The sequence below is a fragment of the Monomorium pharaonis genome, chromosome 1, assembly GCF_013373865.1.
Source record: "Monomorium pharaonis isolate MP-MQ-018 chromosome 1, ASM1337386v2, whole genome shotgun sequence".
In the NCBI taxonomy this organism is placed as follows: domain Eukaryota; kingdom Metazoa; phylum Arthropoda; class Insecta; order Hymenoptera; family Formicidae; genus Monomorium; species Monomorium pharaonis.
Window position 1 is genome coordinate 2,513,996 of NC_050467.1, and position 16,696 is coordinate 2,530,691.

The 16,696-nt window shown below is 35.7% G+C and overlaps 4 protein-coding genes across 4 annotated transcripts; 2 read left to right on the top strand and 2 right to left on the bottom strand.

Annotated features, from left to right (window-relative positions):
- Nucleotides 1-301: 301 nt before the first annotated feature.
- Nucleotides 302-3,110, top strand: LOC105828658. Its single transcript, XM_012667121.3, has 4 exons — nucleotides 302-699; nucleotides 802-985; nucleotides 1,070-1,235; nucleotides 1,742-3,110. Exons 1-4 carry the CDS (start codon nucleotides 541-543, stop codon nucleotides 1,896-1,898), a joined length of 666 nt encoding a protein of 221 aa, XP_012522575.1. The 5' UTR covers nucleotides 302-540; the 3' UTR covers nucleotides 1,899-3,110.
- On the bottom strand, nucleotides 1,354-8,289 carry LOC105828657 (L-asparaginase 1). The gene is made up of 8 exons (XM_012667120.3): nucleotides 7,880-8,289; nucleotides 7,148-7,259; nucleotides 6,307-6,421; nucleotides 5,602-5,938; nucleotides 5,151-5,465; nucleotides 4,535-4,839; nucleotides 4,016-4,189; nucleotides 1,354-3,739 (listed from the first exon to the last, which is right to left on the bottom strand). The coding sequence occupies exons 1-8, from the start codon at nucleotides 8,064-8,066 to the stop codon at nucleotides 3,350-3,352; spliced, it is 1,935 nt and encodes a 644-aa protein (XP_012522574.2). The 5' UTR covers nucleotides 8,067-8,289; the 3' UTR covers nucleotides 1,354-3,349.
- Nucleotides 8,290-10,031: 1,742 nt separating this feature from the next.
- LOC105832189 lies at nucleotides 10,032-11,310 on the top strand. Its single transcript, XM_012672921.3, has 2 exons — nucleotides 10,032-10,252; nucleotides 10,370-11,310. The coding sequence occupies exons 1-2, from the start codon at nucleotides 10,100-10,102 to the stop codon at nucleotides 10,700-10,702; spliced, it is 486 nt and encodes a 161-aa protein (XP_012528375.1). The 5' UTR covers nucleotides 10,032-10,099; the 3' UTR covers nucleotides 10,703-11,310.
- Nucleotides 11,311-11,326: 16 nt separating this feature from the next.
- On the bottom strand, nucleotides 11,327-14,929 carry LOC105832188 (aminopeptidase NAALADL1). Its single transcript, XM_012672919.3, has 8 exons — nucleotides 14,086-14,929; nucleotides 13,440-13,797; nucleotides 13,136-13,266; nucleotides 12,675-12,896; nucleotides 12,444-12,601; nucleotides 12,011-12,206; nucleotides 11,837-11,918; nucleotides 11,327-11,654 (listed from the first exon to the last, which is right to left on the bottom strand). Exons 2-8 carry the CDS (start codon nucleotides 13,712-13,714, stop codon nucleotides 11,444-11,446), a joined length of 1,275 nt encoding a protein of 424 aa, XP_012528373.2. The 5' UTR covers nucleotides 13,715-13,797; nucleotides 14,086-14,929; the 3' UTR covers nucleotides 11,327-11,443.
- Nucleotides 14,930-16,696: the final 1,767 nt, after the last annotated feature.

Here is a 16,696-nt window from a genome sequence, read left to right on the forward strand (position 1 = left end):
GTTCGACGGAGAAGTTATCGTTCTAGACGATGCCCCGGAAAATTCGTCGCAAGCCACGGCCGGCCGGGTCTATAATTCTAATTTGGCCGTTACGTTCGTGCGCACTTTTTTTCTCGCCCACCAGTTCGCATGAAATTTTAGAATCAGTGGAAAACAGTCGCTCATATTATAATTACCGGATTCTCTCACCCTCTCCCCCGATGCAACAACTCCCCGCGTCAAAACGCAAGAATGACATTCAATCCCGGAATGTAAAAGCAATTAATAGTACATTACATTAGATCTTGTAGATTTCGCCGCCTGGGTTCGTTAATCCCGTCGCTAGAACTCTGTATTTCCTCCTTTGATAGGAACGGCCGAGCCTGGTTACGGGCGGGACAAATTAGTGGGGAGTCGGCTGCACTCGATGTTGAAAAGCACTCGGGTAACACAAATGCATTTCATTACTTCGCGGGCGGCAGAAAGTCGAGGATATCGAAAAGTCGAAAACGAAAAGTGTTAAAGTTCCGTTCGATTGTCCGTAAAAAGGATTTTGGAGACATGAGGGTCACTCTTGCGGATTCGACAGTTCTGATTCTTCTACCCCTCGTGCTGTTCTTCGTGAGGGTTATTGGCGACAGCAATGCGCGGACGTTCACGAAAATTAACGGCCAGAAGTCGCAATTAATCTCGTTTGACTCTAAAGAGGGAGAGGTCGAAGTGAGTACTTTAAAGTGTGAAAAATGTGCAAACAATAACTATTTATAAATTATAAATGATTTGGAGTCGTCCCGCTTGAGAAATCTTCCTTAAACTTTCCAGGTCAATTGGGAGGTGTCGGTACCCTTTTTCACGATACCGCTGAACCACGTGCGTGAGAATGGCGAGGTGTTACCGCTGCTTAACGTTAACACGAAGGGATTGTCGGTCGCCGGAGTATTAACAGCCATCCTCACGTTGGCAGTGCCGCTCTTATCGAAGCCAGCCCCGGGAATGCAATATCGAAGTACGAGTCTTATTTGCTCTCTGGGTTAACAAATTTATTGTACAAATACTCTGAAATTATTCGGAACGTGGATTTCTTTATCAGGTCTCGATTCGCAGTGGTCGCAAATGGGAGATACAATAAGTGAGATTGTGTTTAGCAATCGCTACGTCACACCCTGCGTTCAGCGCATTGTTTGCACCATCGTTTCCGAGGCGAGAAATTCCGACAGTCCTTCGAGTACCGACAAGATCATCGATGGCCTGTCAAGGTAATAGCTATTTTTTAATATTAGGAATAATTAAATTAACAACTATTAATATGCACAATATTATTTTGGAAATTTTCAAGCATTAATTTAATTGAGAATAAATTAAGTAACAATATCATTTTGGATAGAGAAATTTTATTTGTCATTTGGAGTTTGTTAACAATAATAATTTTAATTAAATTAATGTACACAATAAATTTTGCAAAATTTGGAGAGAAAGATATATTACAAAGACAAACTGGAACATGTAATAAGAAAATATAAAAGCAAAAGTGAAATAATTAATGTCATTAATATTGGACACTGCAATCATTAAATCAAGATTAATATAAGAGTAAAAAGTTAAATCACTTAGATGCATTAAATATTCAATTAAGAAGAAAATAAATATAAAGGTGTTATTAAAAAAAATGAGATATTACAGATATAGGAAAATAAATTCTTTGATTAATTATATGAAAAATTAAATTCTAATTGTGTGAATTTATTTTTAATATCTCGACCAGTCACAAGTGGTTTAAGGAAGTCACAAATGGCACAGTACTTCAGGAAGCTATCAGAGTAGGTCGAGAAGGGCACCATGATTGCGACCGCATTTACAAGGAGTGCTTTGTGACGCAGAAAATTCTTAAGAGTATGATGACGCAATTTGGTGCAATTTGATGTCGCGACGTTTCGCAATTGCAAATTGTAAAGGTATTATCGATCTCGAGATGGGATTTGGTATCCTTTTATGATCATACACATCTTCTTGTTGCCGAATAGAATTGCGCATCGCGAATGGCTTTACGAAAATTTTACAAAACACCCTTTCTAATACGGTAAATCTGTCTCACATTTAATTTTGAAGCTACTCGCGGTGTAACGAGCGAGTTACATCAGGATGGCTGATCTTCATTATCCTGATGCACGAGGTGTGAAATTTCGTCGCGCTTAAGAGAAACCACGTCGCGTATTTAAATAACGCGCTTTCACTTTTCCTTTCCCACAAATCGTTAGAAAATTACTGTTATTTTAACAAACATAACGAGTCTGGTGTCATATACAATTCATTCTCATTCGTTAATTTCGGTAAAATTAAACAATTTCTTTATGACAATGCAACTAAAATGAAGATAATTGGTACATAGAATTTTTCTGCGCTTTTCTTCTCGTAAAAAATTTGATTTTTTTACATCAAAGAAACATGAAAAAAGAAAGTGATCAGCAAGAGACAGACACGCTATGTAATTAAATTTTTTATTTTCATAAAATAGAGATTATGTTAAAAGCATGTGGTAAATATATTATTCAAATAAGTATTTAAGTAGCTTTAGTAGCATTCTAATTTAATTATATTGCATTCAAACGATCACAGCTATTTTTAATAAAAATTATTAGTAGGATTTGTAGGATTATTATTATTTCTAAAAAATATTAATTTTAATAAAATTAGATAAATAAGATTGCGTGGAATAGTCGTTGGTATAAGATCACGAATTTAGAATTTGAATTCTGAGATGTCAAATAACCCGAAGATTCCTAGTTTCCTGGGAATTATTGGCTTCCTTATTCATATTTGTCAGACAATTGCTACAGTAAATATAAATTTTATGTTTACTGTAAAAATACATTTCATTCTATAAACATGTATAAATTTATACATTTTATTATTTTCATATATTAATGTTTTACATTATCATTTCTCTGCATAATAATGAAGCTGTTTATTACTATGTAAAGAAATAATAATATAGAAATATAAATATAACATTTTATGGTTTATAATTTTACTACAAAAATTAAGTTTTTTTTATTTAGCGAATTCTGACTTTGTAATCGTATCACGCACTGTAATTAAAATCCAATCCGAAGGTAATTAAATATATGCCTAGACTTCTATTGCGTTTACTTTTTTTAAAAACCGTATCACATTTTTTCAGTCTTTAAAATCCGACTGCATCTCACTTAAGAAGCTGACTTTTATCAAATAAATTTTTTGCCTAGTGGAACCAATAGACTATAATTAAATCGAAGAAAGGGGTAGAACGTATCACAGTCAATTTGGACTTTTGAAACGGTACCTCTTTGAAGCAACAAATTTCAGAAGTAATCAAGAAGTAATCAAACACGGACTAGTCGACATTCTGTATTTGCGTTGCAACTTTTCTATCGACCGTGTCTTCGGCGACGCCGTTCTGCTTGAAAGGCGCTAACAAGCGTATGGCACTCTTGGCACGCGCAGCCTCCGCGAGGTCCGCCGCGGTTTCTTGTAACATATCGACGCAGCGCGGATCCACGCCGTGATCCAGCAGGAACTCGATCGCTTCCGTGCGATTATGAAGAGCGGCGAAATGCAACGGCGTGCGTCCGGATAGGTTCTTCTGCGACAGATCGGCGCCGGCCAGCAGGTACGACTGCAAACGCTTCGTGTTTCCGGCGGTGGCAGCCGAGCACATCCTCTCGCCGATCAACACAGCGTCGCCGTGAAGATGCGCCCCGCACTGCAGCAGCACCCTGATAATCTAGAAAATTATGAATCATGAAATATTGCACCTTCAACAGTGCACTTTGCGAAAGTGATGGAATTTAAAATATAATTCAGTGAAGTCTATTTAGATTAATTTTAATGTAGATTAACTCCTCAGTTCAACTTATCTATCAACTATTTATCATTAATTCTTAGAAAAGATAAAGACTAAAATAAACCAAGATTAAAGTTAATTTGTTTTATTTTAGTCTTTATCTTTTCTAAGAATAGATTGATAGAAATGGATATACAAGGAAGAGAGTGACCTCACCTCATGACGATCGTATTCGATCGCGTCAGTGAGAGGCGTGCGATCAAATCGATCCTTAATATGAACATTCGCGCCCATCTTTAAAAGACTTCGCACGACTTTCATGTCCCCCTCGCAGCAGGCTATGTGCAAAGCTGTTCGGCCATCTGCGTTCGACTGCGAGATATCCGCGCCCTAAACAGAGAAAGCCGATTACAGTAATAAATAAATTATAATAAACAACTCAAAAATAACTCGTCCGCAATATACGTTACAAATTTATATCATTTTTATGTTATCATGATATTTCAGTGCAATCAGCTTACTATCGAGATTATGAGATTATGTCTGAGAGATTAACATTTTTCTGTTATAGTTCTATTTTAGTTTGTAGCTTTGGGATTCTTTTCTGCTAATAATAAAAAAAGAATACTGCGAAAAAGAAATACATATAAAATATGTTTTAGCTCCGACTGAATATTCTTCAGTCTGTTTTGAATTGAGTTTGAACAAGATTTCATTGATGTGAAGATTACTGACGTATCCTCTCAAAGACTCGAGCTTGACGACGTCGCGCCTGATCACCGCGGCGTTTAGCATAGCAGGAAATAGGATCGATCCCAGTTCCTGAAGCTCCGCCGCCGAGGATAATCTCAAGGACCTAGCGACGGCTTCCACTAGATCCCAGTCTTGGATAGTAGGCGGTCGACCAGAGGTCAGCTCGCCTCGTAGATTTGTTTGCATCATCTGCCGCTTGGTCTCCGTATCCCAATCGTTCTTCGATAAGACGTACGCGAGTTTCGTCAACGCGGCCTCCGGTGTCATGTCGAAGCCCGATATCACACCTGCGCATTGATAGCGAATTATTGTTGAGTCATGAATTCAAGTTTATCTGAAATAGTACGTAACACTATCGTCAACGCGTCTTGAATTTTATCAGTCTGGAAATATTTATGTTTGCATACTCTATCTCGGGTTTTATTGCACAAGTTTTGCGTAACACTTTATACAGATTCATCGTTTTTTATCGAAAGGAATAAAACGAATAAATAATTTAAATTGCTAATAATCTCGAGAATTATTTCGAGAGCGAGAGATCTGAATTTAAATTATTTAACTCTTTTCTGAATCAATATTCGTTTAAACTGCACAGTACCAGCTTTTTGAAGTAATTTTCCAGCCTCGTACGCGTCCGAGACGCATCCGGTTGTGCATTGCGTTATATTCACGATAATCACACCGCGCTTGGTTGCTTTTTGAAGCTCCTCGAAGATGTCGTCGCGATTTGTCGGGACGTTTCCCATGCCATAGGACTGCAGCACAACCCCTTCAATAGGCGGTTGAAGAAACACCTTAACCAGTTCGGATGTGATGCTGGGAAACAACCGGAGTAAGCCTACGTTCCGATTGAGCGACGCGTGTACGTAGAATTTCTCCATTCTACATGGACGAAAAATCGAACGATAATCCACTGCGAAGAAACATTAGCTTGTAAATTAATTATATTAATCAAATTAAATTTTTAGTGATTGAATTTTTGTCTTTTAAAACTGTAAAACATCTCAGAGAGATCATGTCATTTTTTAAATTTTAAATCTGTTGGCAACCTTCGATTTTGATGTTCGCTGTGGCGAGGGGTGGAAAGTTCGGTGACTGGAAGGCTTCGAAGGATGTCGCAGACGCTTTGCTCGTCCGATTGCCGCGCAACAAGTTCGTACCGAAGAACACGCACACTTCGGGTATATTGTAATTCGCCGCGATCACGAGAGACGCGAGGAAGTTGTCCAGGCCGTCGCTCCTGGTGTCGAAAATCGGCACTTGCGAACCGGTTAGGATGACGATCTTGCCTAGAGCCTCGAGCATGAAGGACAGGGCGGATGCGGTGTAAGTGAGGGTGTCGGTACCGTGAAGAATCACGAATCCGTCGAAGCGTTCATAGGATTCCTATTAAACAAAAAAAAACAGCTGTGAAGATTATCTTACGATAATTTAATTCATAACCCGACTAATCAGTTAACTGAATGTGCTTCATTTATCATCAAGATAAGTGAGTTAATCGTAGTAATTTTTTTCCTGTAACTTGAGGATTATGTCGGATAAGAAAGAGATTAGATTAACACTAACTGTTTTAGAAATATAGTTTACGAATTTGTTTTATATATAAAGTGCAGTTACTATAATAGTTATTTCTTCACTTGTTTCACTTTATACTTTGAGTCCTTCAAATATTTATTACTTCAAATACTTCAAAATGTAAATTGTATTTAAATAAAAATATATTTTCTTACACTTTGTGTCTTGAATTAGTATACCTTAATATCATTAGCAATACGAATCCACTCGTCCATAGTCATATTACTGGAGTCGCAGAGATTCGAGTACTCGAATACGCTGTAAACGACCCGACGACTGTCAGTTGCGGTCACGCTGCAAGATTAGGAGAAAAGCACTTTAAACATTGCGCAAAGGAAAGCGAAAGGGTACGTAGAAAACCGGTTCACATTCTTCCGCAAATTAGATGGAAGCGCCTATGATTTTTATGGTTTACGTTTTCCTGCGGGATATAGTCTGAGGAAAATCGGTATAGAAGAAGTCCCAAATATCTAATTTTCAAGAATAAACACATATTTTTACAGTCAATCAAGTTTCTTTTATTTTAATGCTGCTTAATTAGTTATTATTTGCGATAAATTGAGTGATTATTTTTATTATAAAAAATGCTACATTTAACACAAAAGAATTGAAAAAGTCTCTAGTAAGGAATTATATTTTTGACAACACATTAGTCAAATTATTTATGTATATAAAATCACATATTCAAAAAATATTGTCGCTAAGATCTAGCTGATCAAATAAGGATTATTTATCCTTAATTTAGTTTTTACATATCACTATATTTTCTTATTAACGTTCAAATAATTTTTTAAATATCTGACTTCTTTTTTTTCTAACAAACAAGTCTGTAGAAATCATTATTGATTAAAAGGTTTCTTTGAAGCTTAAAGCTGTCATAAAATTTATTAACAGATAAAGTTTTCACAGATAGACGCCTTTCCCGTTGATGTCATTATTGACTTATTATGTCTAGAAATTCATAGGAATTTGTAGTTATAATAGTTGGAAATAATATTAAATTAAATTTTAAATACTTACGGCAGTACTAGTGGTCCCATCGCTCCGAATCTTTTCTCGGCATATTCGCGATCATGCAATTGTGGATATTTCCGAAGATTTTTGACGAACGCATTGGCTATCGGTACTAATACTAGAAAGTAAACCTTTTGTCATTGTTAATGAAGTGATAACAGATAAACTGATGACAGTTGTGGGTATAATTATGACATCATAAAATATTAATATTTTGTTTTAGATACTAAAATCTATTTGTCATCACATTTGCAGCTTTGATTGTGTCATATGTTTATAGTTTTCTTTTAATTTACGTTCAAAGGTGATTCTTCTGAACAAAGATAAAATAAAGATATATCGGAGATGTATAACGAAATGCATTCTTCGAATCTAAAATCTCCGATTCGTGGAATCTGTAATATTAATGATTGAGATATACAAATATGCGCTATCAACGATGTGTGAATGAAGCGAAGGATTACTACGTAGAAATCTGCGAAATCCGTAGAATGCTAGATTTATGGAGAGAAAAAGCTGTGAAAAATAAAGAATGTACGAAGACGAGAACTCTTTCTGGAATCAACCGAAATTCTTTGAAATTTCATTTGAGAAACAAAGATACTCTGATGTCAAAGAAAGGCACACGTGCAAAACTTATGTCTAAATCATCTACGATGATTTGGAATTTTATGTGTAAGATTTCACGTCTTTGGAAATTCACATGGTAACCTCTTTGAAGTTTCATGAAATAATTACCTCCCTCCTCATTCCTCATCATTCCTATGGTGCCACCCGTATAGAAAACCAGAACGCGGCCCTCTGGTTTCTCGTTACCGTTGGCCATGCCGCTGGTAACACTTCTTCTGATGCTTTCCATGTTTTTATCTTTATTATCGTTATCACGCACGTATATGTCTTGTGACCCACTAGGCAATCGTGACATAATCTCAATAAACTTACGCGTGAACGGCTTTCATGCGCGTGTTGCCGTTCCGATGACTTCTACGAGACTGATCACTTATGCAAGACCATTGATGATGACTAGTGTCGCATGATCTTGCCACCGATAACAGATGTCTGTTAGGAATTAGTATATGACAGTTAGTGGAGCCGGATATTTCTCATTATTATATGTTACACAAATTTTTACATTACTATAAATACATAAATGTTTTTAAGATTTGTGTTAATTTCTCTGAATTTTATTATATACCAATTTTGTCTCCAATTAAAAAAATATCGGTTAATGTTGTTGCTCGTTAATTAATTATTAATTGAAAGTTCTAATTTGTTAATTAGATTTTTTAGGGAATTTAAACTTTAATCCGTCAGAAAGAAATTAAACGTAAATAAAACCATTTCGAATAGTTCCTAGAAATAGAATTCTTTAATAAAAACCGGATTTATTGGAATGCCGTAAAACGAGAATTTCTCAGCTATAAAAATCACATGAATAGACTGAAGCTACATATAATTAAAACAAAAACAAATAAGTTTTAATTTTAAATATAAAAGAATAAATTTAAAAGAGGCATATAATAAAATAAAAAAACAATTAAATTCTTTCCGTAAGTTTCGATAAAAAATTAATCTATTTTACATAAAATAGTAAGATAAATTATAAATAAAATCGATCTTGATATGTACGTAAAACCAAACTCTGTAGTAGCCTTTAAAGTTTTTTCTTGGTTAAGTGGAATAAGTGATTAATAAGAAAAAATCGTTACATAACTTGTTATCATCTATTAGTAATTGACTTATTTGACGGTAATTCATTCTTATATTCATACTATTAAGGTCATGAAACGTGCCAATCTGAAGCACTCAGAAGAATAGCAAAGAGTAAAATGATTTTAGTGAAGTTCTGTGACTATGACGACGTGTATAGATCGAAATATTTAACTTTCCAATAAGTCAATAGCTAACACACGACGACAAACAGTTAGACGATAAATGATGGTATATGTCTGTTAATTGCAGCCAAGATTAAAACTAGAAGGTCAAGAATGTAAAATAAAAAGTAACGACTGCTTCTACATTTTGTGTCAAAATATACAAGTGTGAGAATAATGTCTAAGATCAATAAAATTAGAGCAAAATAATTTTCTAAAAATCAAAACCCGGAAGCACTCCGTTTATCTCAAAGTATCCGCTCAAATATGAATATATGATTAAATTTTTTAACTACCGCATTTACATTTTGTGTAAGAACAACGACGTCGACAACGACACTCCCCGTCTCTCCCCGTCTCTCCCCGTCTCTCTCCGTCTCTCCCGGTCCCTCTCTGTCTTTCTCGGTCTCTCCCGGTCTCTCCCCGTCTCTCCGGGGCTCTCCCGTCCTCTCCCGTCTCTCCCCGTCTCTTTCGGTCTCTTCTCGTCTCTCCCCGTCTCTCTCGGTCTCTCCCCGTCTCTCCCAGTTTCTCCTCGTCTCTCCCCGTCTCTCCCGGTCTCTCTCCGTCTCTCCCGGTCTCTCTCCGTCTCTCCCCGTCTCTCCCCGTCTCTCCCCATCTCTCCGGGGCTCTCCCGTCCTCTCCCGTCTCTCCCCGTCTCTCCCCGTCACTTCCCGTCTCTCCCCGTCTCTCCCCGTCTCTCCCGGTCTCACCCCGTCTCTCCGGTCTCTCCCCGTCTCTCCCCGTCTCTCCCCGTCTCTTCCGGTATAGATAATCATTTATACAAATTTGACAGCTGTCAAAATTCAATCGCAATGATTACTCTCGCAACACAAAGTAAACGCAACGAAAGAACCAATCGGCATCGCGGAAAAGCGACAACAATACTTCGAGAGATGCGAGTATCGAAAGGATTAAAGAATTCAGCTTCTGGTAAAAATTTAATTTGTAATATCTCGACAGTGGTCGACTAACAAGAAATCTCGATATCTCGAAAGTCGAGATAGACGCCAAAACGCCAACTCGCCACGCCATCAGCTGATGCACCGACACCCATCATTATCGCGATGAAATCGGAGCAATTGCGATGACGGTGAAGGAGAGATTGGAGGCGTACAGGCGCAAGAAGCGCAAGGAAAAAACGATGGAGTCAATTAAGAGTGTAATGAGAAACATGTTCACGTGGAATCGTAAGAATAGAGTCGAAATACCCGTTGAAGAATCAACGAAGGAGGAGCAGGTGAGGTTATGTATCCAGTGCATCTTAATTCAAACTCGGCATTTTCACGGTTGACATTTACAAGGGAAGAAAAAATTATATTTAAGAGAAAGTATAATTTTCTTTTTCTGTTTGAAGGTCAAATTATGCGAACAGTCAGCGGATGTCGAGGAGGATATCCAGGAGGAAGATGTCCAGGAGTCACATGGCACAATGTTAAACCGAGTAATTTATTTATTATACTTTTTATTATGGTTTACGTTGTACATAATCGCACTGGAGTACGAGTTTGGTGCAGTCTACTTTGTGCTGTCGGCTCTGGTGTTTATCTGCTTGAACACTAGATCTGGACCGAAGCGACATGGTGAGCCCAGTGCTTATTCTGTTTTCAATCCGAATTGCGAGGCGATAGAGGGTACCCTTGACGCGTCGCAGTTCGAAAAAGAGATAGGATACAGTGTAGTACGATGAAATCGAGACAAATCAGTAGAGTCTGAATGACTCTAGATCGGATGTTATGACATTATTTGCATTTCGATCTACTTAATATCGCGATTGATAAGCGTGTAATGCAAATTTTTAATAAGTAGCATAGTTTGAAATTGAGTGACATCGCTCAAGTTTGGCTTTTCTATATTTGTATACTATTATTGGAATATTTAAAGGCCAATATTCTTATTTTTAATTTTATTTGATATTTAATTTGAAGGAAATCTAGAATGTCTTTCATATTATACTGGATATAAATCGCGAGTACAAATTCCGTAAAGTTTCATAATTCCAGAGAGATGTGATATTGAAAATATGTGTTAAGCATACCTGTAAGAATATAAATAAGTATTATACAATGTTACTTTTGTATTTAAACATGATACTTTTATAGAGAGAAATATATATTTTGTTTTACGCCGATCACTCAGCGAAATTGTTATTGGGCAATAAATATAAGACGATGTAAAGCAAATTAAATGCCAAAACAATTTCGTATATTCTTTACGATATAAAAACGAGCTGAGACTTTTCAGAGACACTTTAATTCAACTTGTTTTGTCATTTATATTGCTCTACATGAAAAAAAATAGGTAAGACTGAAAAAGTAATGAAAAATATATATTGTCACGTATCAGAAAGCATGTGTCTTGTAATCTAAGATTGATATATTTTCTGAAGTCTCTCGTGTCCTCTCTTTCCTCGAAGTTCTTCCTTTTCATTCTATCTCTCCTGCAGAATTTGTATAGCGTTCTCATAACATTTAGTCATTTGGTCGAGGTAGGCTAATACGCTAGATTCGCTGATAGGTTTGTGCGTTAGCTTGTAAAATGTCGCTAGATCAGTTCTAGAATGCGAATCGACTTTGTCGGGACACAAAAGCGTCCTGTCCAGATCCAGAAGCAGATCGTTCCATATTCTCACTCGCAGCATCCTAGAACATATCATCGTACCGAGATATAATCATATTTTGACAACGTTCCGAGATAATTTTGCTCAATAAATTTAACTCTAGCAATTTCCGTAATGATGTATATCCGTCATTGGTTTCATGTAAATATTATCAAGTTTGTTAATTAATTGATGATTAATTAATTCTAAGTTTACTTTGCTTACTGAGTATTATCTGTGGCGTCGATTTCCGCATTGAGATTCTTCACAAATGTGAGCAACACTCTCAACGTTTCCTTCAGCTTCTCTGAAAGCGCAGCATAAAAATGCAACAATTAATTTAGGCTTTTTAACACATCACTGGCGAAAATTAATGAAATTATAGGGAACAAAAAATACCCTTTGCGTTTTGAAATCTGCTGGTGTCGATAGACTCCAGTATCCCATTAACAGTTTCGTTAAAATACGTTGCTTCCCATTTAATAACTATACTCTCGGACAGTCGCCATATAGTTTGGCTAACCATTTGCGCCAGAGTTATGTGGTGCAGTCGGGGATTTTGATTGTGATGACTGTGTGCAGAAGTATTATTGTTCTGAATAAAGAAAACAAATAAAACAGAAATTTTTTCTTATTAATACCAACCAAACGCAAATAGATATTAAACAGAATATTTAAGAATCTTTTTTAACTAGCTTTAATAATAGTTCGACATTTTTAATTTTTAATTTAGAATTTAATATGCAGCAATATGTTTTATCAAGTGGAAAATAAATATGATTTGATTGAAATTCGGAAGAGCTAAATCTTTGCCTGCAACGAGGCTACTTACGATTAAAAATATCACTTGCGGAATATCTAAAGGAAGGCGATAACCGAACACTTCATGCTTGAGGTACGTCCAGTTACCATCGCCAGGGATTGTCTTGATGGCTTCGACAGCTATGGATCGCATGATGTCTGATCCGGACAAAGCCACATGATTGTTAGCTGAAGTCAAATAATTTTTATGCTATTTTTTGCGTTTTACATGGGAGTAACAACAAGGGAAGCTTAAACAAACCTTGTATGAGAGGACCGTATACCGTCACGTAAGACACGATCTTTCGCCACATGAACTTAGGCAGCACCTGTGGACAGACGTCCGTAGACACGACGGACATGCAAAAGACGAGGCTTCGTCGTGGTCGCCAATTGTGCACTGAATAAATTCTATCCAGGACTCGCGCCAATTCCAGAGCTATAGCGATACCATCTTCATTAACGGATAAGATAACGTATCTGTCTGAAATAATTCGGTAAAATGAACGGGTGAAGTGTGCAATGAAGGAAGAAAAAAAAAACACAGATTGTTCTCCTTTAGGTAAAATATAAAAAATAAAATACGCAACAATGTTTCTGAAATATATATCAAGTAGAGCAGAAACTTATTATTCAAAAAGAAAAAAAATTTATTTAAGAATCGATAAAGAATTTCTTTATTTTATCCGAGTAATGAAAGTTTCAATTGATTGAGGGACTCACCTGGTTCTCGTGAACCACGAATAGTCGCGCGAATGCATGATGCATGATTGGACACTTTATGAACGAGCGACAAGTTGGAAAAGAGCCCAGTGATGTGTCGCACATCTTCATCTTTTAAAGTCTGCCGATTTCTAATTCAAACAATGATGAAATTACATGTTAAAAAAGAATTTAGCTTTTAGTTACGGCAATTTCCGTAAAAATTGATCTAATTACAGTGTCATATTTATCATATTTTGATTGTCATATACAAATACAAGATGACATAAAAGATTAAAAAAAAAGAAATATTAAGACAACGTACATCATGTGATAGTCGAATGACGCCTTTTCTAATTCAAGGAATGCCAGTTGCTGAAGATACTCTAAGTTCAGGAGACCATTTCCGGCCAATTCGACCTGCGTCTTCTGCGCCTGGGCCTCTAGTGATCTCTCAACGGCGAAGCGTCCTAGCAGAAAGCCGCAGAGGAGACATAGAAAACCGACCGAGAAAAGAAACGAGAAGCACAACCGCTTTGTCACGAATTCGCTGGATTCGCCGATATTGCGAGCCATTTGGAAGCTAAGAACTCGGTGCATTCTTGTAGGATATCTTGCGCAGAAATCTCGTCGAATATCTGATCACTGGCAGATTTCTTCTGTCAGCCTCAATCGCGACATACCTGTGAAATCCTTCTTTTCTACAATTGCGTGCTGGACATCTTTAAAATATGAAAATTATGGCCCAGATTTTTCTTAGGTAGACTGAACGCACTCACGTTCGTACATTTCTAGATCGACGAATATACGTACAAAACTTAAATCACAAACATAATTAAATTCTGAACTTGTCAAATCAACAAAATCTTATGACGTGCAATTCGATTCCCTCATATTACATATTTGCGCGACAGTCCTAATTGTACGATGAAACATGAAGATGATCTAATTCTGCTAATTAAATAAATTACTTATGCAGTCTTTATATCTTGATAACATTATGCTTATCAAACTAAATCTTCGATATATAATTTTGTGCAACAACAACGCGACACGTCCACCTGGACCACTTCTGCCTTCACGCAGGAAAATCGAACGTCTAGTTTTGATCGTGAAGACGATAGAGCTGACCGTTTTCCGCTGTCTCCGTCGTCGCCAAATTGCGTGGGATCCCGAAGATATATTTTACGGTCCGCCTCCTCAACGTCTCGTTTATTTTATTCTCGCGTTAAGAACGTGCGCGAGCGCGTTCTTCTCATCTCCGCTTCTTTGCGTGGAGAAAAATAATAAGGAAGTGAAATGAAGGAGAAACATATGACAAAGGCGAAAATATGTACTCTGATCGAGTTTGTACTTTTATTCAATTATCCAAACATTTATCTTTAATATAAATAGCACAGACGCTATTTTTTTTAACATTTATAGAAAGATAATCTGAGATCGAATTATTAAAAAAAAAGATTGAATTGTTTCTCTCAAGATCTTTAAAATACCTAGCATATTTTTAAGATAATTAGTCGAGATAAAAGCATTTGACAAAATTAGAAATCTAATTAGAAAATGTAATACTAAAATACGTTTTTCCAAGACACCGCGTACGCAGACGTCAGAAGTGTGGACGTCTCATGTTGGGTAACTTATTTCGAGCAATAATACGATGGTGGTGTTTCATTTATAAATAGTTTTCGATGGATTACGTGCGCGTGCAAGGTTGTTCCAACTATAGCGTCTTGTGTGCGGCCTTTTGAAATATAAATTCACAGATTTTGTACAATGTGTCAATAATAATATATTATTAGTTATATACAATAGAAATTTATTGTCTGTTAAATTTTGAATAGACAGACAGAATTGCATTTTTATTATTAAAAAATTGTCTAATATAAAACTAGTTTTATATAAAGATATTGTAATAATCTAAAGAATAATATTATATATTATATTTTATTATTATATATTATATATTATACAGGATAGTTTGAAACATAGTTTTAATTAATCTCGAATTTCTACCCTTTGAGGGATATTTTTGCAGCATAATTGTTGCATTGCAAATTGAAACTTTAATTAAAAAAAGAAATAATTACCGTTTAATAAAATAATAAAATAATCTATAGTTTTAATATTATTATATTATAATTATTGCAACATAATGTTATTGTATCATGTAATATTATAATTATAATGAATATTATAATTTATAATAATCTAGAACCTTCAGATAATGAAGAAATATGACACTGTAACGATTGATACTGAGGATGATCTGATAATAAGGTCGAAATGTTCGTTAAGAAATTAATAAATTATCCACAAATAATCAGCACAAACATCTGACTTGGCTTACATAGTCCTTCACTGTATGTTAATTAATATTATATTTCTTACAACAATATCAGCGAATAATGTATTTGTCAAATTTCACTTTTACTTTGAATTAAGTGTTTCTTATTTTATATAGATAATACATAATATTACTTGAAATAGTCATAGAAACATAGTGTGCATTTTATAATAAAAATTCCATCTATTTTTTGTAATTACTAAAACAATACATTGTGCGCGCTTCGCGCGCGCCATTTAGCCTTTTTATATTGAACGTTGCACTTATTCTTCTGTATTTATATTTAGTTTATATACAAATAATTTTATTCTTGATTGTTTTTTATTTATTCTAATTTCTTAATTATTTCTTCTCTCTAAAACTCTCTTTCTCATTCGCTGTGTCTCCTTCTAATTACTTGCAAACGTAATCTCTTGCTCTATATTTTCATGTTGTTCAATATTACTCTCACATACTTTACCTTCTTACTTAATTTTCTTCTCTATCTCTCACGCTCTCCCTCTCTCTCTCTCTCTCTCTCTCTCTCTCTCTCTACTTTCCTTTCCTTCTCTCTTTTAAATAAAAATCATTTCGTGTAAAAATGTAAAATACGCGATCTGTTAAAAGTTTAAAAGATATATTAAAAAGAAATATATATTTATTTAAAAACTACTTGTTATTTTTCCTTATTTCTCATCTCTAAAATCTCTTTTTTCTCTATCAAATTTCTTTCGTTTCTCAAATACGGGAACTGGCTCTCTTTCTCTTTCTCAATCAAATTTTGCAAGTCACACAGCACGAACTTGACAATCAGCAATCAATCTCTCTTTATACTAATCTCTTTCTCTTTCTCCAACAAATTTCCTTCTGTTTCTTAAATATTTTCTTCACTTTTTCAAATAGAGGGAACTATCATTTCTGAAAACTGTCAAATGCGGCGAACTGTCAAAAGTTTGACACCAGCAGACGACAGTGTGAAGCAAGTCACTTGCAGCAAGCACAAACTTGACAACCAACAACCAATCAGTATCGCGGAAAAGTTTTAAAAAGTGGATTCTTGACTAATTTGCTTCTTTTGTTGTGTATTGCTTTTAATTACATTCGAGTATCGGTGGCATTTTCATTAATATTTCTAATTCTTCCAACATTGGAGCAGCATCTGGATGTCCACGATCCACAATGACAATATTATCTTCGTGAAATTATGCACGTACAACATTGGCATTCCTTTGGAAATCATGCGAAAGCATTGCTGGATC

Bases quoted from the DNA above. Each gene is read 5' to 3' on its own strand.
- LOC105828658 (XM_012667121.3), top strand. From the start codon at position 541: ATGAGGGTCACTCTTGCGGATTCGACAGTTCTGATTCTTCTACCCCTC. The intron at 986-1,069 runs GTACGAGTCTTA...TTTCTTTATCAG, and splicing joins CCCGGGAATGCAATATCGAA to GTCTCGATTCGCAGTGGTCG. The intron at 1,236-1,741 runs GTAATAGCTATT...TATCTCGACCAG, and splicing joins ATCATCGATGGCCTGTCAAG to TCACAAGTGGTTTAAGGAAG.
- LOC105832189 (XM_012672921.3), top strand. From the start codon at position 10,100: ATGACGGTGAAGGAGAGATTGGAGGCGTACAGGCGCAAGAAGCGCAAG. The intron at 10,253-10,369 runs GTGAGGTTATGT...TTCTGTTTGAAG, and splicing joins AATCAACGAAGGAGGAGCAG to GTCAAATTATGCGAACAGTC.
- LOC105832188 (XM_012672919.3), bottom strand. From the start codon at position 13,714: ATGCACCGAGTTCTTAGCTTCCAAATGGCTCGCAATATCGGCGAATCC. The intron at 13,267-13,439 runs GTACGTTGTCTT...TGTTTGAATTAG, and splicing joins TCATTCGACTATCACATGAT to AAATCGGCAGACTTTAAAAG. The intron at 12,897-13,135 runs GTGAGTCCCTCA...GAATTATTTCAG, and splicing joins TCGTGGTTCACGAGAACCAG to ACAGATACGTTATCTTATCC.
- LOC105828657 (XM_012667120.3), bottom strand. From the start codon at position 8,066: ATGTCACGATTGCCTAGTGGGTCACAAGACATATACGTGCGTGATAAC. The intron at 4,840-5,150 runs GTACTGTGCAGT...ATCAATGCGCAG, and splicing joins AAAATTACTTCAAAAAGCTG to GTGTGATATCGGGCTTCGAC. The intron at 4,190-4,534 runs GTCAGTAATCTT...TTCTCTGTTTAG, and splicing joins TCGAGTCTTTGAGAGGATAC to GGCGCGGATATCTCGCAGTC.